Source organism: Magallana gigas, chromosome 8 (assembly GCF_963853765.1).
Source record: "Magallana gigas chromosome 8, xbMagGiga1.1, whole genome shotgun sequence".
In the NCBI taxonomy this organism is placed as follows: domain Eukaryota; kingdom Metazoa; phylum Mollusca; class Bivalvia; order Ostreida; family Ostreidae; genus Magallana; species Magallana gigas.
The window spans coordinates 46,665,590-46,688,521 of NC_088860.1; the positions used below are offsets into that span (position 1 = coordinate 46,665,590).

The 22,932-nt window shown below is 35.8% G+C and overlaps 3 protein-coding genes across 9 annotated transcripts in view; 2 read left to right on the forward strand and 1 right to left on the reverse strand.

The window, feature by feature from the left end:
• Positions 1-14,899, forward strand: part of LOC105339282 (limbin) — a 502,381-nt gene extending 487,482 nt beyond the window's left edge. For 3 of the 7 annotated variants that reach the window (XM_066068017.1, XM_066068013.1, XM_066068016.1), the window contains exons 11-31: positions 138-218; positions 447-557; positions 1,672-1,896; positions 2,020-2,105; positions 2,221-2,380; positions 2,543-2,612; positions 2,925-3,116; positions 3,285-3,397; positions 3,657-3,754; positions 4,427-4,519; positions 5,104-5,212; positions 5,521-5,667; positions 6,010-6,111; positions 6,632-6,757; positions 6,931-6,984; positions 7,124-7,293; positions 8,028-8,115; positions 8,577-8,740; positions 9,022-9,111; positions 9,584-9,601; positions 12,570-14,899. In XM_066068017.1, the coding sequence (XP_065924089.1) occupies positions 138-218; positions 447-557; positions 1,672-1,896; positions 2,020-2,105; positions 2,221-2,380; positions 2,543-2,612; positions 2,925-3,116; positions 3,285-3,397; positions 3,657-3,754; positions 4,427-4,519; positions 5,104-5,212; positions 5,521-5,667; positions 6,010-6,111; positions 6,632-6,757; positions 6,931-6,984; positions 7,124-7,293; positions 8,028-8,115; positions 8,577-8,740; positions 9,022-9,111; positions 9,584-9,601; positions 12,570-12,918 (2,646 nt within the window). In that variant the 3' untranslated portion in view covers positions 12,919-14,899. The remainder of the gene's footprint in view (positions 1-137; positions 219-446; positions 558-1,671; positions 1,897-2,019; positions 2,106-2,220; positions 2,381-2,542; positions 2,613-2,924; positions 3,117-3,284; positions 3,398-3,656; positions 3,755-4,426; positions 4,520-5,103; positions 5,213-5,520; positions 5,668-6,009; positions 6,112-6,631; positions 6,758-6,930; positions 6,985-7,123; positions 7,294-8,027; positions 8,116-8,576; positions 8,741-9,021; positions 9,112-9,583; positions 9,602-12,569) is intronic. The other 4 variants (XM_066068014.1, XM_066068015.1, XM_066068018.1 and 1 more) reach the window with 4 other exon arrangements.
• A 373-nt stretch (positions 14,900-15,272) lies between these two features.
• LOC105339281 (uncharacterized) lies at positions 15,273-19,189 on the forward strand. Its single transcript, XM_011444747.4, has 7 exons — positions 15,273-15,416; positions 16,559-16,736; positions 17,069-17,099; positions 17,635-17,777; positions 18,509-18,654; positions 18,874-18,952; positions 19,048-19,189. The coding sequence occupies exons 2-7, from the start codon at positions 16,559-16,561 to the stop codon at positions 19,140-19,142; spliced, it is 672 nt and encodes a 223-aa protein (XP_011443049.3). The 5' UTR covers positions 15,273-15,416; the 3' UTR covers positions 19,143-19,189.
• An 841-nt stretch (positions 19,190-20,030) lies between these two features.
• Positions 20,031-22,882, reverse strand: LOC105339280 (uncharacterized). Its single transcript, XM_011444746.4, has 6 exons — positions 22,736-22,882; positions 22,185-22,379; positions 21,731-21,839; positions 21,405-21,469; positions 20,629-20,703; positions 20,031-20,396 (listed from the first exon to the last, which is right to left on the reverse strand). Exons 2-6 carry the CDS (start codon positions 22,324-22,326, stop codon positions 20,086-20,088), a joined length of 702 nt encoding a protein of 233 aa, XP_011443048.1. The 5' UTR covers positions 22,327-22,379; positions 22,736-22,882; the 3' UTR covers positions 20,031-20,085.
• Positions 22,883-22,932: the final 50 nt, after the last annotated feature.

Genomic DNA, 22,932 nt, shown 5'->3' on the forward strand with positions numbered 1-22,932 from the left:
TCAATATTAAATTTACTGTATAGAATATAATATATTATTTTAAATGGTATTCAATTATAATATTGTACATGTGCATTAGAAATCATTCTACATTTTTAACATTATTAAGCAATGCTAATAACATTCTTGTTTTTTAGGCCAAATTATCCAGAACTTTGCAGAGGCAGAGGGAAGAAAAGAAGAAACTTGTCAGTGAAATAGCAGACCTAGGAGATAATGTATGAATTATACAACTTATAAAATTATTTACAAAATTTTAATGCCTAGTAATTCATTTTGTTCCCGATTTTCATCGCCTTCTCCTTACATGATCTAAAATTTTATGCAGTATCAGGAGAGGCAGAAATTAAAGATTAATTTAATATTTTTGGTTAATTGGGCTAGTTATTAATAACTATTAAGTACCAAGAGGATACCTCAACTGATTGTGGACTTTTCTGATTCAGGAGAGGAAGCAGCTTCTGGACATGATGGACCAGGAACACCAGACGGAGCTCAACGAGGAGGAGTTCCTACTGAAACTGGAGCAGGATGAGGAGACAGAGAACCTCAGGAAGGTATGTGTCCTCAATTACATCATTATACCTAATAACTTGTCCTCAATCACCTCAGGAAAGTACATGTACTCAATTACATCATTATACCTAATAACTTGTCCTCAATCACCTCAGGAAAGTACATGTACTCAATTACATCATTATACCTAATAACTTGTCCTCAATCTCCTCAGGAAGGTATGTGTCCTCAATTACATCATTATACTTAATAACTTGTCCTCAATCACCTCAGGAAGGTATGTATCCTCATTTACATCATTTTACTGTACGTGCCCTCAATCACATCGTTATTCTTAATACCTTGTCCTCAAACACCTCAGGAAGGTACGTGTCCTCAATTACATCATTATACTGAATACCCTATCCTTAATCACCTCAGGAAAGTACATGTCCTCAATTACATCATTATACCTACTCTGTCCTCAAACACCTCAAGAAGGTACATGTCCTTAATCACATCATTATACTAAATACACTGTCCTCAATCACATCATTGTAGTTAATTGATACCCTGTCCTCAAGCACCTCAGGAAGGTATTTGACCTCAATCACATCATTATAATTGTGCCTCCATGAAAACCTCCCCTGTTGTATGTGTGTCCTAATGATAATCTCCCTTGTCTTCAATCCCATCAAGATATTCTGTCTCCTTAATCACATCATTAGAATTATACTGTCCTTCCTCAATCACCTTAGGAAGGTAGATGTCCCTTATCACCTAAGATACTTACCTTGTTTTCAATCAACTCTGGAAGATCAGTTTCTTCAATGTGTTCTAATCATAATCTCCTCTGTCCTCAATTACAGTATCCTCATGATTAGTTTCCTGTCCTAAATCAGGAAGGTTATCCCTTAGGGTCTTCAATATTACTTCCCCTGCCCTCAATCACCTCAAATTGAATCTCCTGTGTCTTCAGTCACCTCTGAAACATCAGCCATCAGTGTCCTCAATCAAATCAAATTACCTCCATTGTTTAGAAAATGTTTTGTATAAAGACCAAACAAACTTTACCTAGTTAGAGAATTTCTGTCCTTAACATTATTTTTAAAATTTAATCTGAGTTCAGTCAAGACAGAAAGACTTGTAGCAGTATGTGTGTTGCTCTGTTGACAGGAGTTTGCAGTGAGGAGAAGGATGGGGATGAAGGAGCTCCAACAGGATCAGTTGGAGGAAGTGATGACACAGGGCCACCTGGTGGGCGAGAAAGCTGATTGGCTGCTGGAGGAACACCGGAAGGTTCAGGCTCAGATGGAGAAGATGTACGACGAGGAAGTGGCCAGACAGAGGATCCTCCTGGAGGAAAAGTTGGAGAAACGGAAGGCCCTGGCCAAGCTAGAGGTGGATCTAGTGCTTCATTACTAAGGGGATATATTAGATTGTTAGCTTCTCTTTGGATTCTTGTGGCACAAATGCCATGGCACTCAGGTTGTCTTAATCAAACAATTGTTTTTGTTTATTCAGGAACAACAAGAGGATGATGGGAGTGATGTGTTGAACACAATGGCCAGTCACCAGATAGAGCTTATCAACAAAGCCAAGGCCAAGAAGTAAGTCATGGTTAATACCAAATACAAGACTAGGATTGTTATTTTTACATTATAGCTATAGAATGTAAATGAAGAATCTCTGGACATTACATGTATATAACCTTACTTCTAACAGGGTTGGGGGACTAACTCCGGACGAGGCATCTGAGCTGATTGCAAAAGCCAAGGAAGACATGATTAGTCTGAAGGAGCGCCTAGACAAAGACAGGCAGAAACAGGAAATGGCGCTGGCAAAGAGGCTCGGCGACATGAAGCGAAAGAAACTCAACCAGATGGTAGGGCACCAGTTGATTACATATTAAGTAATGGGGGGGGGGGGGGGGGGGTGATTTAGGCTAATCTGTACTTTATTTACTTTTTGAATGAGTCATATTTTATGCTGCATTGAATTTATAAGAAATATAACATTAATTAAATTTTCTGAATTTGCATTTCAGAAATCCCAACAGAAGTCTGAGCTGGATAAAGTGATGAAGAGCATGGAGACACAGACAGACGAACCCATAGGTACATGTAAACTCATAGCTTAATTAATGAATAACACACACTTTATTGAATTTACAGGATACTTAATGTTATTCTTAGAAAGATGTGCTGGTCATTTCATGACTGGTACTACATGATGATGCATTAAATGTATTAAAAATCATCATGACAAATTTCTTTCGAAAATGAAATTGTAATGTTTAAAATAAACTTGACCAAACAAAATTTAAGAACTACTATTTGCTATAAGCAGCTATAAGTATTCAGGAGAATGACTATATATGTGACAGACTTCTTTTGTTTTATACTTTTTTCATTAAATATTTTGTATAGACCCTCTGCTGTTTGTTGAGACAAAGCTAAAGCTCGAAGCAAAGCACCGTGAGGAGATCAACCAAGAGGAGAATGAGATAGACGAGGACCATGCTGAGCAGCTGAGACATCTCAACGATGAGCTCACCGACCATGCCAAAGACGAGCTCTCTCGAGCCGAGCGCAACCTGGTCAAACGGATTGGTGAAATCAGTAAGTGTTGTGTCACTCTAGAGAATATCACCACTTGTTTATTATGAAACGTCTGTCATTAATATTTGTACAACATGCTAAAAAATATTTACTGAATTTTTTTACATAGTTTATGAAAATGAAATCTAGAAAAGGATCTTAAAACATCTGCCATTGTTACTATTCTAGATACTGTTTCGCCAGACCAGTATGAAAAACTACTGAGTGAGCATGAAGCAGACGTGATGCGTCTACAGGCTCAGCAGAAGAGGGAGCTCGAGAAACAGAAGGCCAACCTCAATGTATGACAGCTTATGTTACTTAAACCTTGTGATTCCATGCAAGATATTTTATTGTACAGCTGTATTGTAACATATACAGATGTACGGCATCTTTGTTTTAGTCGCATTGTTACTTCATCTATAAATCACCTCACAATAGTACATGTACTAATGCTGTACTGTCCTCCTCTCTGTTCAACATACATGTAAAATGCATTGCAATCTTCAAAAATAAATAGTTAATTGGAAAACATCTAAATAACATGCATTGTGTTTGTAGGCAAAGCTTGCCAAGTCCAGACGGGACTGGGAGCAGAGGAAGGAGCAAGAGAAAGCGGAACAGGAGGAGATCCGGAAACGGGAGGACGAAGTTGTCAAGTAAGTACAGATGTATTCAGGTGAATTCAGGTGTTAAGGTCAATAAAGTAAAGAGGGGTCAGGTAAGTACAAGTGCACTGAGGTGTGAAGGTCAAGTAAGTACAGGTGTTTCGAGATGTGGAGGCCAAATAAGTGCAGAAAGGTCAAGCAAGTACATGCAGGTGAACTGAGGTGTGAAGGTCAATATTTTAAGTACAGGTGTACCGGGGTATGGATTTTATGAACCTACATGTAAGTACAGACTCATCTTTTTGTAGATTTGATATGAACAATACACTTTCAATGTTCATTCCATATACTGTGGTTTCATCAATACATGTATTTGTTGAATACCAATTTTCGTAAATTTCGTTGTTAAGTTGATCCATGAAATTGAATGTTCATTGAAACGCAATTTCTATTAACATTTTGTATTAAAAGGGTCATTGGCCACGAATTTACGTATCCTTGAAACTGTGATTTTCACATTATCCACGACACTTGATACCCTTGAATATTAATGAAACCACAGTACATGTGTAAAGATTTGTAATTATTTTAATAATTTTTGGGGGATCTGATTCCATCCTTGAATAAAAATAAAGAGTATATTTATTTTAATATTAAGATGCTAAAACACTGTTGGAAATACATGCACTATCCGACTTACCTGCTTTATCTATTTTGTAACAGGAAGTTGATAAGTGGTCAGATGTCCATGTCTGAGGAAGAGAGAGACCGAATCATGAAGGAACACGAGAAACAAATGGTCAAAGTGGAGAACAGGTCAGGACGTATAACGTGTAATCATCTCTCCTTATTAGTCACTGCAAATAATTAACAGTAGTCTCCTATACTGACAAGTCAAATCTCCCAGTAGTCAGTCCCCTTTCTTGATTATTCAAATCTGTTGATAAGTTCCAGCAATTGATAAGTCTCCTTTACCATGTTGACTAAAAACATTGTAGTCAACTCTCCAAATAGTTAGTTCCCTTTCTTGACAAGTCAAATCTATTGAATAATCACTCCCAATGATATTTAAAATGGAGATACCACTTGTACTGATAAGTCAACTTTTACTTTTTTGCCAAATTTGCCTTCATTGTAAAATCAAAATTACTGACTAGTCAATGAACTAGTCAACTATAACTTGTAACACCTATCATCAACCACCCCTTACAATAGCTTCTTCTGTCTATCAACCAAACAGTTTTAGTCAGGTAGCTGAGTGACTATTTGTCTGTCTTCCATTTTAAATTTAAAGTTTGTCCATTCATCTGATGGAGTCACTGGTTGTATACAGTGTAATCTGTTATTGTAATAATATAATGTATATAATGTAATTTGTTGTTGTTCTGATGTTGACACAGCCTGACGCTGAACAAGCTAAGACAGAAGAGGATGTTAGAGGAGCGACTGGCGGCCAAGCGAGCGTTACAGATGGACAAACTTGAGAAGAAGCAGAGCGTGGAGTACGAGGTAGGTCGGCCAGAGGTCACTTCCTGCATAGTTAGGGGCCAGAACTCACAACGAGGGTGTTGTTTACCATATTGATGATGAGATTTTGTTACACATTGGGATAAATTTAAAATTTCTGTGGCAACATGGTTTTTTTTATATCAAAAGACCAAAGAAGTTAAAGCCTTCAAAATCTTTTAAGAAAACCCCCCAAAAATTGGTGTATATCTTGAATGTATCAATGAATAGATTTATAGGCAGTTGCACTGGCTACATTTTTATATGGATAAATCTATAGAATTTGTTTATTTTTTCTGATCTTTACACAGAAAAAGATGCGACAGATCGAGCACAACGGCGAGGAGTCTGACCCCGAGAACCAGCAGGAGAAGTTAGAGCTGATGAAGCTTCAGTTCAGTCAGAAAATGGCCGTCCTCCAGGGGCAGAAACTCAACATCGACGACGAACTCGAGAATGTAGGTCACTGCAGAATTCTTTGCATCTGTGCATTCCTTATGATAGAAATCTTTATTGACTTAATGCAAAAAAGTTTGGCCAAACTTGTCACACATGTTATAAACTTGTCACACATGTTATTTGTTTAGCTGTCTTTTTTTACTGCAAGTTTCAAAATACATGATTTTATGATTTCCATCTTATTCCTATTACATCTCCAAAGCATGTTATTTTACTCTGATTTTATTGTAATAGTGTTAATACATAATAATATAATATGCATTCTGATTGCAACATATATTATGTTTTATCAGACAATTCTTTGTCATATTTCAACATTAATCATATGTTTCTTTTTAAAGGTTAAAATTGAGATGTTGAAGGAGAGAGTGATCGCTTTGAAGGAACAAGAAGAGAAGCTAGGGGCCATGGTGGCAGCACTACAGGTGGCCAAGGCCAGAGAGGTCAGTATGTCCCCACCCCCAACCAAAGTAACACCCCACCCCCACAGTATTACAGATCAACAAAGTTAAGGGCCAGTATATCCCCCACCCCCACCCACAAATCCCCCGAAGTATTAAAGTCAACAAAAATAAAGGCCAGTAAATACCCCCCCCCCCCCCCACCTCCACCCCCATAGATATACAGGTTATTACTACTTCAGTAATATTCATGGTAGGACAGCAGTGAAGTGTATTGTCATCTCAGACCATGTGTAACTACCTATTAAGAGGGCGGGGTGATTGTGGTATAATATAAATCTCCTTGAGAGAAAGAGTTATACATAAAGATACAGAAAAATATTCAAGTTTTGAAACTAGAGTATTTGTAGATTTCCATTACTAAACAGTAGTTCACAGCTTAGAAAATCTAATCTTCAAGGGTAGATCTGATGTTTAATTTGTTTACCATCCAATCTCCCTAACCAAATTTCCATGGAGATATGAATATAGAATTTTTATTTTTTAATCCATTTGAATTTAGATGGCGCTGATAGAAGAGCAGCAGGCAGCCATTAACAATCTGAAGTCCAATCTGATAGATGAACTCAGTGAGCGCGGAATTCTGTCCGACCCCGAGTGTCAGAAAGTACTGGACAGACACAAACAGGTGTGTACTGATCTATACAATCATACCATGGAGAGCAATTAGATCATAAAATACATTATATTTGCGATGACAAACATCTGCTCAAAAGTGTGCAGCCTTTAGAGGGTAGAAAAGGTCAAATGAAGTGAGCAGGAGAACAGTTATAAATTCAAGTTAATGTTGTTCTTTTTCAGGAACAAGAAAACTTAAACAAGAAACTTGAGAGTCAGAAGAGCAAGCAAGAGAAGGTAACTCATGAAAATTTCCAGTAAAAAGATGTCTGTAAAATTACATCTCTATTGTTAATTTTTATTTTGAACAATTAATATAATTGATGTCACAGTGCTTGCCTTTATGATGACATACAAGGGTCCCATGACTTTGTAGGAATTGAGAAAGAGGCTAAAGGAGAAGATTGAGCAGAAGGAGGAGATCATGAGCCGCGCTCACAAACGAGAGATCGAGGAGCTGCTCGCCACCTCAAAGAACAAGACCGCGCTCAAGATGAAGCAGGCGCTGCTCGCCCACAAACACATGATGGAGATGGAGAAGTTCCGGTAAGAGGCTGCTTACATATGTTGGGCTTCTTTTATTGCAGGGTTCTCCATGAGCTATTTTATGATAGAGATGGAGAAATTCAGGTAAGATGGTGTATACAGAGATTTGTCCTCTCCATAATTCCTTTATTATATGTACATACAAGTGCCATGATAATCTGTAACTAAATGGAGAAGTTCAAGTACAGTGACACTTGCCTAAACAAACAAAGATATATGTTTGCAGGTCTATATACATGTAATGTACAAGGACAGGTGTATACAAAGAGCCTACTGTTGTTATTGCAGGGTTCTCTGTGAGCTATTTTACTAAGTACAAGTACCACAATAAACCAATCTTAATGGACAAGTTCTGGTACTATAATGTATAATGCTGGTCTAAACGGAGAACATGCCTCCTCTATTACAAATATTGACAGCCATTTTTTTCTTGATCCAGCTGTGTAAATGTAAATTGTAGTTAGAAGAGCAGGTGTAATAAAACTATGATTGTATATTAAGATTAAGAAGCTTTTTTTGGGATCATAACATGGTGGAACAGATATTTCACAAGTTTTTAATACATGTTGTTACAAAACCATGATGGTATAAAATGATGTCAGCTTAGAATCACAAAATTTTGTGAAGGAAAAACCTGGACAAACAGATATTTCACAAGTTTATAGATAGTGTGGTTATGAAACCCAATTGTATAAGATGATGTCAGCTTTCAATCCCTAAGTTTTTCTGTGTAGAAACAACCTGGACAGACAGATAGCCCAGACCCTGGAGGATGTCCGGCTACAGTTTGAGATGCGACGAGCCAAGGAAACCCAACAGGAGGTATGTTAGTTCAAGTCAGACACCCCCACCCACAGCCCCCCCCCTCCCCCCCCCGGGGCTCCAGCGTCAAGGGACCCTCACCTACCCACGGTCTCCCTTCCTTTGACTAGGCACCCCAATATAGAGTCAAAAAGTGTATGTTGGACACCAGCTCCCTCCAATCAATTCCCAGCCATTCACTATTTCAATAATTTTACCTTGATATCTCAAATCCTTGACAGATATCTCAATTTTTTTTTTACATTTTGGGATATCAAGGTTTGAATGTATTTAATATCTGTCAGTTCATTTCATACATCCTCCCTTCTCTTCCTTCCCTCCCCCTCCCCAATTATCTAAATCATCGGCCTGCTACATATCTTGTCAAATAAAAATAAAATATACAGTTTAACACATCACACATCCTGCTTAGTTTTATTGGTTTGTATAACATGTACATGTATATGTGTTGATTGTTTCAGGAGCTGAGGTTTATCGCGGGGCTGGTTCGCGTCGGCTCCTTCGACCAACAGGAGCTCATCGATGTCCTACATATTCTGTACCCACAAAAAACAGACACTGAAATCCAGGCCGTGATGAAGGAAATCTATGATCCCAACTTCCAACAAGCTCCCAAAGATGTGCCGTAAGTATTACCGAGGACTAATTGATACAACGTCAGTTTTCATGATATGGCTGAGGAATATGCTACTCTCATATTGATTAATATAATTGTAACTCTAATATATTTTTAACTCTTGGGAATTTGACGGTTTGATTTTCTGGACCATGTGCCTCTTCATAATTTATCATGGTGTCACTAATGTTGGATTTTGGATATGGTGTGAGTGGGTGTTTCAAACGCTTGCTTTGTAACTATGCTGACTAACTATTGCTTTGATTGTGGGCTTCACTTCATCGTTACAGTCCGTTGTCACGTAGAGACAGCTCACTGACTGAGCGAGTCCGCAGCAACCAGAGTCAGGAACTCTCCAGGCGAGCCTCTCTTTCATCCAGGTAAGACATAAAAAAAAATTGACCAGAAATTACAGTAAATTCATATTGATGGTAATACATGTTTACAGGGTTGAAGTCCAGTTTTCTGAAATGAAGTTCTGTTGGCAGGATTTTTTTCTGTTTGGGCAGATAAAATAAAATAAAATAACAATTTAATGATATCTCATATTTTTAGCAAAAGGTCATAACATTCTTTTCCAAATTGACAACACTATTTGTGTGTATATCATGTAATAATAACTTAGTCTGTATTCAAACTTTTTTTTTTAAATTGATAGAAAACGTTTTGCTATAACAATTTGATGTATTGTGTTTCTAATATATTAACAGTAAAACTATGGTGAAGAAAAAAATTCCTTAGAAAAAGTTAGATTGAATGATTCCCCTTTTGAATGCATTGGTTACTAGCAGTAACTGATCTATGTTATAGCCAAAGGAAGACATAGTGTTCATAGATTGTTATTTCTTTCAGGTTTGAGGATAGCAATAGGTATATAGCTATCTGTTTATGCTTTATAATAGCCTGCATATCCTAGATGTAGATTAAAGGCTTTAGCATGTGTAGCGTGGTGTATATATAATTAACACTTATAAGTAAACGTGTAGAACTTGTAGCTCTATAGTGCTTTTTCAAATTTCATTTTCTGTATGTGCTGTCATCTTTCTGCTATTTTTTTTTCAAACTTGTCTTTAATGTTCACTATAACCTCAAGTTTTGTTTCATGTATAATGAATATCTATACACTAAACAAATATTGGCTTAAGATGGCTCTATACACCCACAGTTTATTCCCATTTTCAATAGAAGACCACAAAACATATACTTATCAAATATTAAAATGACAATAGGGATACTATAGGTATTTTTAAAGAATTTTTTAATGTTTTTTCGTGTTTTTGTAAAATATTTTTTAAAAAGACAGCTATCAACAAATTGAGAGAAATTATTTTGTCATATAATGGATATTTCCTTCGGACACATGAAAAAAAATATAACAATTCTTAACATTCAAAAATATTACTATTGCAATTTCTTTTAGTATTTCTCCAAAATATAATTTTTCATATTTTCTTACTCTGTTGACAAATCATCTGAAAAAGTTGCTTGATGTTATAAGAAAATGTATTTTAATAAATGTGACATAAAAAATTGAATGAAAACTATTGCAAATAAACACAAAAAATATTTTAAATTTTATTTGGTATGAAAGTTCCTCAGGTTAGGGTTATCGTGCCTAAGTCCCAAGGCCCAAACACCTTGGGGACTTTTCATTTCTGAGTTGAAGAAAATTTCCTAAATATAATGTTGGAATGATAAAAACATACATATTTCATTACAGACTTTGCCCTGTATAAGTGAATATATTCGCTTTAATGCAAAACTAAGTCAAATAAATAAAGGGGAACATTGACTAGGCTAATAGGATTTACTGTGGTTTCATCAATATTCGTTGAATACCAATTTTCGTGGATTTCGTTGTTAAGTTGCTCCACAAAATTAAATGTTCATTGAAGTGCAATTTCTATTAGCATTTTGTATTGATAGGTTCATTGGCCACGAATTTACGTATCCTTGAAACTGTGATTTTTACTATATCCACGAAAATTGATACCCTTGAATATTAATGAAACCACAGTATGTATCCCAACCTGAGAGAAATTCAAAGCAACCCTTTCATCCCCGTTAGGTGTCGATATTAATGTGCATTAAGTATATTATGATTGAAATATTGTCGCCGGTTTAGAATTTTCTTTCACGGTATTCAACCAAAAAATACGTTTTAGAAATTTTTGGAAAGTTAAAAAAATTATTGTTCTCAACGGGAATCGAACTCAGGTCCTACTGGTTTGTAGTGAACCTACTAACCCACTGCGCTACGGTGTAACATATCGATGATGCTAAATAAACTCTTTAAAAATTTATACTTGATTTTATTGTTTATTTCGATATAATACCACACAACGTGAAGGTGTCACATACCACATTACTTGTAAGTAATGAATTTTCCAATCATCAAATTAAATCTATTCATTTAACAAATTATTCAAAAGAGCGGTTCCCATACAATTCGCCTCAGTTTAAATCAGCCAGTACTAGAAATGCATGTTTCCAGATTTACTTTTCTGCGTACTGCGTCATCAAAAAGTGGTGTATAGAGCCACCTTAAGATCAATTTCATTGTAAACCTATAAGACCCATCAGAACTCAAAGACATCAGCTGTTGCTGAATTCAAAGTGTTATCATTTTTGTAAAATTTTGATTAACATTTATTTTTATTTTACACAATTATTGTATCTAAACTGCATGCGCTTGTCCAGCATTTTATCCAATACATCTTCAGTTGCAGCCATTGGGCTGGGTTGGCAACACCGATGTTGATGCATCACCTTGCATCCATTGACAATATGTCTTTGAGTTATGGGTATTCTGATAAAAAGTGTACATGTTTATGTACATAAGTACTACTGTCTAGATTTTTAAAGTTTGACTCAAAGTCTCTCACCTCTCTACTAGCTTATACAGTATTTGTAACATCTCATATTGGTGAGATGTTAAAAGAAAAAATCAAAAATGCCATGTCGGAGGTTAATTATTTCTTAATCATTTAAAGAATTCTCCTTGCAAAGTTAGTTGAGCTATACCTCTTTACTTATAGGTAATGCAGCTACCTACTGGTATGTAGGTATATATTGCTCTCATGTCTGCAGACAAACCATGCTAAAAATTATACTGTCATTTACACTGAATCATTGGGAGAAAAACTCCATCGCCCAAGACACCAACACCTGTCACGATACATGTATCACGATTACTGTGTATAGTCTACTAAACTTATCTGAAACACCTGTAAAAGTCTAATTCTGAGACATTGAGCTTATTGGTTTCCTTTCTGATTGCAAGTTTTATTTCGATCTAGCAATGGGAGGTAACTCCAGCCCCCGTCATCTGAGTGGGATTGCTCTAGCAATGATGATTATCAGGGTTTTTTTCACTCATAATCTCACAAATTTTCCCAGGGAGATTAAATTTTGTAGTGTTATATAGTTAATACCACGTACTGTTTGATATGTATAAGTCTGTTATAAGAATCTCGTGAATTATTTTCTTTGTGATTTTGTCTGTTGTTTTAATGTAATTATCTATACTAATGTTAATCTTCCCTGAATATACATGTATAGAGATCAGACCATGTAAAGTTTGACGATGGGTTAAATTATTGAATTTATAAGTTAGTTTACATGGAAACAGTTTACAGAAGTGTTAATCTGATATCATTGACCCCAGACATTGTTGTAACTATAAGTATGTGGAGCAAATTAAGCCATCTACATTTATAAGTTTGGATATTTTTTATCAGCCATTTCATTTTAGGTTTAATTTGTGGATTTTGATGGATAACTAATAAAGGGAGATAAAACAGCTAATATATATATATTTATCCTGTTTTCTTTATAGGGGGAAAGCGAAGAAAAAATCATCTTTCAAGAAATCTCGCAGACAGTCCGACCTAGACTCGGATTCATTTTCGCGACCTTTACCTAACATCCCTAAAAAGAAGAAATTACAAAAACTAGATGAAAACAGCGAATCAGATAATGAATATTCGTACCTATCTAAGAGGCCTGAGCCGATAGGAGAAGTAGTGGAGGCGAGAAGGCTCGAAGATTTCGACGAGACTCTCCCCGCTTCCGGTCTTCCATCAAAACTACCTCCGCTGGAAGCCAAGGCACCCAAGAAGGGCAGAAAGAAGAAGAAGAAAGTCTTACAAAAGCTAGCTCATGTAGACTCTGATGGTGAAGTTTAGGATTGTGGTCTATACCTAGCTCATGTAGACTCTGATGGCGAAGTATAGGATTGTGGTCTATACCTAGCTAATGTAGACTCTGTTGGTGAAATTAACAAGGGGACCACTATGATGATTTAGGGTCTTCTTCACCGATCTCTAGTTAGTGTAATACATTCCCCCGAACCAATGCTCATGGACTTTGTATATTTAATACTGAGGTTATTTTTTATATCATTTTGTTTGATAATGAACTTTTACAAACCAGAAATGTTAGTAAAAAGCCATTTACTAAAAGCTACCGGTAGACACAATTTATTTTGATAAACTAGTGCATATCAATTCATTACATATCTGTAAAGCTACACGTACATCTTTTATTTTTGAATTTATTTTAATAATCATTTTATTTTCTATAGAACACTTTTGTATTTGTTGCACTTTTTACACTGATTTTTACTACTGTATCGATCATTTTCTGGGTTCAGGCATATCTTTGGAAGTGTAAAGGAACTATAATCCCTGATCATCATGCAGGTGTTAGTTCTTAAAACAGGGTAAATTGGAATTAGTGTAACATAGCTGTAAAATCGATTGGTTTTTCTGTATCCAATCATGATTATGATTTCATCTGGAATAACCACCATGCAGTTTCTTTAAAATTTCGAACATTCGATTGTTGACTTTCAAGTTTTAGTAAGAGAAACTACATAATTGTTGGAGGAAGAAAATATTGAGAAGGAAAAGAAACAGTATAGGCTTACTATGGGTTTTGACAATGGATTATCTCACGCTGAGGTGATATATGTATGTTGTTCTAATATTTCCATTTAATTTGCATAGCATGCGTTGATGTTGCACTCGCTAATGTTGTTATTCAATCTACTCATGTTACATAGATGTCACATTGTGCTCCCAACAGCTAGACTTTGTGCCTTTTTGAATTTCTACAAAGTTTAATATTTTCATTAAAATTGGGTGTCTTTAGGAAAAAAATATTTTTTCTATAAAAAAAAATATTACACAGTATTTTCATTTAGAATGTAAGAAAAGCAAGAAAGCCTGGAAAAGTTCCCAATATTGATGATGATGCCATGATGATGATGTCATGATGATGATGATATCAACATGATAATGATATGATAATGATGATGTCATTGATAATGATGATGATGGTGGTCGTCTTGACTACGCACCCTTTTATTTGTTGGGGTTTAGCATAAGCTTGCAGTTCTCTGCACTTTTGAAATCTCAGGAATTCACTTCACCAGTTTGTATGATTCCTATATGTATATATGAAGACAAACCTGTAGATACACTGCACATACTCCCACACATGTATCCTGTTACATAACAACTGATTTTATTACATGTTTTTAAAATGTCATAAAACTACAGAACATATTGGATGAATGTGATTGTCGCAATGAAAGTAATTATCGTATACAGGTCTCAATGCTGCCATACTTGTCCCTTTTTTTTTTTGATTCTTTAATTTTTAAATCCTATTTTATGATACTGGTAGATAATCAAAATATACTCCTATGTACTGGCTGGTATCAGGTTAGTTTAGGAAATTTACCCAGAATCACGTCATTTCTTTCTCATTGTATCAAATTAAACGTTTTGAGAATTTGATATTCTTCATACCATTTATTCAACATCCTATATAGCTACTGCTATCAGAGAATTTTTTGAATGACTTTTATACAAACATAATTATTAATGAAGGTTTTTGTTTTTATGGTTCATCTACTAACCAGAAAGGTTGTTTTAAACCTGACTGACTTATATTTACCTATTTATGAAAACTTAACTGTGATATTTCTATATTTGTTATCAGACATTTTTTTAATAAATAAAATATTTTATTGTCTAACTGTAACCTTGATTCTTTTAAATGATTTTTAAATTTGTTGATTTTAATTTATTTAGTATATTTTTTTCTCTATGTTTTTATATTTTCTGTACTGAGATTTTAAATAAAGGTTGTAGATATCTCAGGTAAATATTTTCTTTTTATTCATCTAAATTTCAAGACATTCATGTATATAATTGGATAATATGGACTAAAACGAACTGTCCAGCTCGTTTTCTTTGCTTTTAAGAATCAGACTGCAAAGTACATGCACTAGTAATACTGAGTTTATAAAATCAAGAATAGTATATTTTTGATATTGAATTGTGGACTTTAAAAGTTAAAGAAAAGGGCTCTCTTGTGAAAAAATGCCAGATATAAAGCTACATGTGTATAATCTGTGCATCTGCCCTCAGCGCTGTGTTTGATTCGCCTCATGCAGGTGTTAAATTTATATGTATTGTTTACTGCTTGTCTACATTCCCGCTTCTTTTGAAGTAAATTCAATACTTTTTTTTTAATTGCAACTATCTAATATATACATGTTTTTGGTGAGTTGGTCAACTGATAACACACGACTCCAAAATCTGCAGACTGTCACGCGATAAAAGAGATAAGAAGTCAGACCTTCTCTGTGCTAGTTACGCCGTCAGATTAAAATGTGAGTATTCTTTAATTTGTATGAAAGTTAAGGTTTTGGTTAATGGCTGATCCCTGCCGACCCCAATACCATGCTAGGAAAATCGCTGTTTGCGTGTTGATGAATAGACCCATCCATAGAATTAGTTTATAATGACTTTTTCTATATATGAGGCTTGTGGCAAAGTCTGGAGAAGGTGACGTTCTAAGGTAGCAATGAGAGGTCAATGTCGAACGAATAATTTCTGAACTACCTGCCACCCGCCACCAAGGTCAAATCTCAGGGTGTTCGATCGCTGAACTGCTTCAAGGCTACAACTGAGCCACATGCACTAGACGTTATATATATTTTTTTCACGTTATATATGAAATACTGTATTGATCACCTTCTACCTCATAGTTATTAGGTAGGGGTATTCTTTATTACAAAAAAAATTCTTAACGTTAGAGGCGCGTGTTTAAAAGGGCGTGTGCTCGCGAGCGTCGCCAAATTCCCTAGATATATATATATATATATATATATATATATATATATATATATATATATATATATATATATATATATATATATATATATATATATATATATATATATATTACACAAAATATCAATTTTGGCGAACATTCTACTGAACACACCTCGGGTATATGTGAGCTTATCATGCAGGTATTTTATCTTCATTCGGTGGGGGGGAGGGGGGGGGGGGGTAGTTCGATGCTTTACCCCCCCCCCCCCCCCCCCCCTTCCCCCCTAGGTCCGCACACGACTCAGTTGTACTGCGATATATCGCCATTACTTTATCATACATGCACGCCTCCATACAATCCTGACACATGCCTTATGATGATTTTCTTTAAACACATATTAACCGAAGAGAAAATTAAGGTCTTATCCTTGAAGAAGTATTCTTTTTCTCTTAAAAGAATCTTGAAAGAAAAATCATTTGCAATCAATATGCAATCCATCCTACATTACTTATATCAGTAATCAAAGTATTAAAAGTACTGACAGGAGCAAATCAAACATGGTCAAGATTGAACACAGTCTTTGCTAATTATAAACGTTACTCTTTTAAACTGTATATCGTTAGTATTAAACGTTTTTATTTTTTTAACCCATAAAATGAAAAAAAAACTTGCTTTGTTTGAATTTGAATGGATTAGATGCTGTTCTGGACTATTTTGTGTCTGGCCGTCCTGAGCTGCCAGTCTCTAGGGGCGGATCAGACCAGTGTGGTGGATGAATTCAATGACGCGCTTGAGGAGGGTCTCCAGAGTGTCCGAGTCCTCATACAAAACACCGAGTCACACCTCCCCTCCGCCGTCAACAAGGCATTCGACTGTGAGTATAGAACCCCATACTGTGGTTTTTATTACTTTAGCCCTGAATTTCAATATTAGGGTATTTTGCATTAATAACCAATTAATGTATCATTCCCAACAATTAAAATGAAACATGGTCATAATAAAGTTCATCTAATTTGAGAGCTTAAACAAGACTGTGTTTGACAAAATACAACAAATTTTAACCATGCAGTTAATCCCACGAAATAACAACGAACCTTAAAAAGTTTGGAATCAACAAAAATTGTTTAAATACTTAATATTATTTACTACAGTATTAGATTTTGTTGACCTCATGATTGCACGTCGTTTTATCGTCTCTTTTTGTAGATTTTAATCGACTTCAGGACAAACCAAACGGGTATGGTATTAATGTAATTTTACTTTATTGCTCGCGGAAATCAATCCCCGCGGATTAGTTCTCAATAATACTGTCCAGTCGCGAATGCGGAAGGATGCGTATATACATGTTATACCTGATTTTCGTTTTTCATGGATTTATAATAAAAGTTTGATTGTTTTTAAACCAAAAAAAAATCATCTTTTGATTAAATAATTCTTTCGAAATTTCAAGTTCGAAAATGACTGAAAATACTATAATACTAATGGTATTTTATGACATTTTAGATCAAATTACAGTGTTTGGTAAAATGTACATGTTGGCGATGCATGTACTTTCTTTAACCACTTGTACATGTAACAAGTACGATTCGTGATTTTTTTCTTTTTTTCATTGATGAGGAGATATTGATGTCAGAATAAAAAAAAAACATTTACAAGTGTAATTGAGCACTAGTAACCTATGCACAATTATCAAATGCTTTAGTATACATGCATGTATTTGTAACACTGTTGATACTCTCTGTGTTAGTATGTTGATTCTTTATACACGACAGCGTGGCTGAGGCCGCCAATGCCCTGTACGAGACCGCCAAGAACACCGTCACACAGGTGTCGGCGGAGACCGAGGCCATCTTCTCCAAACTCAGTGTCCTCACCGACCAACTCAGACTACCACAGAACATCCTCCAACTCATTGGTGAGAGGTTCATACTTAAGATATCAAATAAATACTAGTATGCTATTTACATATGTTTACCCAGACACATGCAACATCCCCATTAAACTCATATGTGATAGGTTACATCGATGATGATCCTTTTTTTCTTGGACAAATGGTATATACATGGAGATTGCTCACGTTTTGTGGTATATAGGCTAGAAACATGTAACTCGTAAATTGCATTGTCGCAAACCACGGTCAATATTACGACACCCCCCCCCCCCCCCCCCCCCCCATTTCGTCAAGCTCAAGGTCAAAAGGCAAAAAGGTTAAGGTCATATAGGAGAGAGAGAGAGAAAGAGAGAGAGAGAGAGAGAGAGCGATGCTGACTCAGAACGAGGCTTGAGACGATGCGTTAATTGTTGTTTATTTCACAAATATCAAATGAAGAAAACTGTTTACAGTTATAGAATTTACCTTTCCCCCAAATCTTGGATATAACCTTTCACATGATTTTATTTATTGACAAGAATCTCTTCGCTTAGCTGACCACCAAACACTACATAATTCATGTATATGAGTCTTTGTAATTGTGAACAAATTCTGTATACATGTTTTTAAAACATTTATGAGAGGGTTCTGAATCTCTTGGTCGGGCTGTCGAACACACCCTTCACGTGTAAAGGTTTTCATAACCTTATGTCATTACGGAGTTTTCTGTATGTTCAAGTTTAACATTTATCGGAGAGTTTCTTCGGAGTTTTTAGCTGACCACCACAACCTCCAGGATTTCTTGATTAAGGAGGCCAGGGAGGCGTTCAGTCAGACAATCCGCACCCATCATCTGGGATCCTCCAAAGCAGACGAAAAACTGGCTTCCTTCCTCCAGCAGAAAACCAACGCCATTAAGCAGGTGTGATACAGAGCTAGCTATATGTGCTATTTCTTCACGATTCTGAGAAATATATACTTGGTAAACTACTTTAATAGTAGACACAATCTACCATGACACACTGGCGAGGTTATCTAATCAAATGATATGTACATGTGTGAACACCGGGAATTTTGGTGTAATTGTGTTTTGTAAATATTCTCATTCTTTACCTCAATTTGGGTTTTTTTCCAATAACAGGCAGTGACGTCAATTGGAAGTGCCGTGCATGACGTTATTGGTCACTTACAGAATTCCGCCAATTCTTCTCTATCAAAAGGTACATTATAAGAAATATCGTTCTTAAAATTTCTTTGACACAATGTAACTTGACACATGCGTCGAGCTAACGACAGACACTGGTTCCTCTTGTAGAGGCCGTGGAGAATATCCTGCGTTCTGGCATGGAGACGCTTGGATTCGCCATCGTCTTCGCTCAGGAAGAAATCAAAGACGCCATGTCACATTGACACCTGATAAACGTACTAATTACATAATAACAATACAACAAAACTCAGCCTTTTTTATCTCTGTTTTCTTTATTTTGCTCAGTGGAAAATAAAAAAAAATCTGCTTTACGTATGCATAATAAAAAAAACTGCATATTTCCAGCTTTGTCTACATATTAAGTGAAGAATCTTATTCTTATCACAATGGATTTATATATGTCTTCAAATTGTACATCTGTCATCTATATACTAGTATGCTAAACATGCATTCTTAACATAAAGCACGTGTAGTATCTTCACTGACTCGTATATAGATATACATGTATACTTACATACTGTAACCGTGTCTGTTTATTATACAATGTAAGTTTATATATATCGTGAGCTGAAATATGGCTATAAATGAAACAATGTATCGATGTCAGCAGTGAGTTACAACAGATACAAAATCAAATTGGGGTCATCATTATTTCTAATCCGTTCAAAAGTGGACTGAAATATAGAGCAGTATTTTAAAACATTTGATTGTGATTACGTATATATTGTTCAATGTCACGCGATGTCAAGAAAATATATGTACTGATTTACTCCGACCTGAATGTATGAATATAAGCTTTCGTCATGAAATACTTTCCATGATTGTGTATGAAAAAGGTCGTACAATTTAAATAATAAAACATGGTTTACACCAACCATTTAATACACGTATATTTTGAATATATCACAGTTGCGCAATATACTTTTTCGACTAGACCAAGTAACATTTCATATACATTTACTGGGAAAATCTCGTCGGTTTCGATGCATGATTAAACTATGTAAATAAAATTACTAACACTAATCTAGCCATAAAAACTGAGTGCAAGACACCAGTTTAAAAAAAATTAAATAAATATTTAAAGAATTAAAAAAAAAAAGTCATTAACTTCTACATCACTTTGTAAAATTGGGAACCGTCGGGGAATCAGGGCGATATATCGTTCCACGTGGAGAATTTAATGGAGTCTCTTCCGGTTCCGACGCTCATCTCTCTGACGTAATGTGTGCCCTCCCACCCCCGCCGAACCTGTCGTCGGAGGGCTGAGTAAGGCATGTGGGTCTTGGGGACGGCGGGGGACGAGATAAACTCCTCCTCCACGTCGTACTCGCTGTGGATCGGGCTCGTCAAATACCGGAAGGACGCCATTGCTGTCTTGGCGCGCCGCATGGTGGCGGCCGGGATGTGGTTGCCGACAGAGTGCCGCAGGGGGAAACGTTTGGCGCTGAACAGGGAATCTGGAAATAATTTGTTAATCTATAGTTTATTTAGACAAGACGCAGTCACGTCAAGCTATTACAGTTATTTATTTTTAATGAAACTCTAAAAACATTAATTGCAATGGTTAGATCTGAAAGGTGCAGAGAAAACTATCTGACCAAATGACAATTTACATGTAAGCCTAGTATCTATTTCCTTTTTTTTATTCTAACTTAATTAACATTACGTCGGCTCCAGCTGGACACTCACCGTCAAAGGCGAACCCTCCCCTGGCCTGATCCTGGTACTGACTGGTCACTACCGAGGGGTCGGGAGTGGCCACACCTATAATTGATGATACAAATAATTAGTCATGGTATATAACCAATATTGAATTTTCGATACTGAGGGGTTTGGACTGGCATCACCTGTCAGTGACCATACTCGTACTTATTACATTTTAAAACACTGGATATGATGATATGATCAATGAGACGATTAAGCGTGAACGAATAAAGCTGGATGAGTTTTATACATATAAAATTGTAAACAGCGAACGAAACTACTCCTACGTACATTTACCCGCCCCTCTCCGCAGAGCATTGACTCGTTCTATGTACCCTTGCTAAAGTGCTTTGTTTTGTTTTGTTTTGTTTCAAATACATCTGCAATCTCTAAGCAAAGATCAGGAAATGGAATAATGATGGAAAGTAAGACTGCATGGTTAAACTTCAGACAAATATAAGCTACAGATTAAATGTGCATGTTAAAAATACATCTGATATAATATTAAACTCCCAGATATCGATGACAAATTTCTCGTTATGCTGGGAAACAAAGTAGCGTTTCACACCTGCATAAATACATTACATGTATTATGTATTTAATAATGTGCACTTATTAATCGGCTTACTCAAAGTCTGTCTCAGTTAATTAAATAATCCTAAGACCTTGATTTATCCATTTACTAATAGGGCAATGAACCGATTTTTAAACTGAAATATTAACAAGGATATTAACTCGTTAAATATACACATAAGACTTACTTGTGCTGAACAGTGGTTCCTCTACATAAGATCTGTCCGATACCTTACGATACTTATTGTATAAACTGAAACACAAGTTTACTGGTTAAAAAAAATTTATAAATGGCTATATTTAATTTATTTTTTTCACATTGTAAGATGAAAGTTGTCCCACTATTTATCAAAAACGTCGCGCGCGATATTGGCAAATAATTAAAACAAAATTGTTTGAGCAATATATCTTCAATTTTGAATACCGTGATTTAATTTGTATGGTACTTTTTCGGTTCACGTTGAAAACAATTATATTTAAAATACGTTTTTTTTTAAACTGACCCTTTACTTACCATCTAATTAAGGGGATGAACCGGACGTTGTTGGCCCTGACAAACACGCCGTGATACAGGGGACACTGGAAGTACCTCCTCCCGAGGACCATCCCATCGTTCTCACCAACTACCCGGTAAAAACAGGAAATATTGAAGATGTATGGAACTGAATACATATGGATATAATTAATCAAAAATTTACCACAAAATCTCATTAGAACATTGATATAGATACAATTTAAAGTACAAAAACAGAATATTACAGAGAATAAATATAATGTAATTGAAAACATCTAGAAAGTGAAAATTATTACAGAAAATCTAACAAAAAAGAAATAAAAAAATTCATTGAATGTATGAAATATTTAAAGTTAAGTTACAAGAACATAACCCAAACAAAAGAAAAGAAAATGACGTAGAATCCGAGGGGAGAGAATGTTACACCTGTGGTGACCGTGAGAACCATCGTTACCTGCTCTGTCCAGGGCCACGCCCACCCAGTCTCCCTGCTTGTTGACCACGGAGCCCTTGTACTTGACCACCCCCCGGAAAATCAGGTTGTTGATCTTGACCTCCACCCTCTGTCCCACGTTGATATTCTGAAATAACACCATATTCTCTCTATCCCGCTCGTCTAGATTTCTGGCCGTGTAGGCTTGCTGGAAGTCTGTAAGAACATAACCACCGGACAGTGTTTATGCTGCATGTAGGCATAAATATCGCCAAAAATCAATATAACGTTTTGTTTTATTTATCCCAAAACACAAAGATTTCCATCTCATCTTAATCTTCAACTTAGTTGTGCATTGTTTGGATATAAGTGTTTTTAAAAATCGTGAAACGTATCTTGGTCACGTGGCATATTATTCTTTAAGAGCATCGAATATTGCAGACACAAAAGTTCGATTGTTCTCAGGGATTTAAACTGACAGACGAGCCGAGAGAGGCTGTAGCGGAGAAAGAAGAACACCCGACGACTAACGACAGATTATATAATCTATGTGTAACTAATTCGATACTGACCTCCTTGTCTTCACCAGGCAGTGATTAGATTTGTCACCTCATCCATTCAATCAACCGCTGGGAGCCGCCATGTTTGTTTACATTGTTTCTAAGATCAGTCAGGGTCAGAAGAGAGTTTTAAAATATGGCACCTCGTTAGGGAAACATATCAATGTTTCTGGAAGAAATTCTTTAATATTTATTTAAAGGGCCATGTT

Coding starts and splice junctions, on each gene's coding strand:
- LOC105339281 (XM_011444747.4), top strand. CDS start 16,559: ATGCTGTTCTGGACTATTTTGTGTCTGGCCGTCCTGAGCTGCCAGTCT. Junction 17,100..17,634: donor CTTCAGGACAAACCAAACGG/GTATGGTATTAA, acceptor TATACACGACAG/CGTGGCTGAGGCCGCCAATG. Junction 17,778..18,508: donor GAACATCCTCCAACTCATTG/GTGAGAGGTTCA, acceptor CGGAGTTTTTAG/CTGACCACCACAACCTCCAG.
- LOC105339280 (XM_011444746.4), bottom strand. CDS start 22,326: ATGGTGTTATTTCAGAATATCAACGTGGGACAGAGGGTGGAGGTCAAG. Junction 21,840..22,184: donor CGTGGCCCTGGACAGAGCAG/GTAACGATGGTT, acceptor TTTACCGGGTAG/TTGGTGAGAACGATGGGATG. Junction 20,397..20,628: donor GGGAGGGTTCGCCTTTGACG/GTGAGTGTCCAG, acceptor AATTATTTCCAG/ATTCCCTGTTCAGCGCCAAA.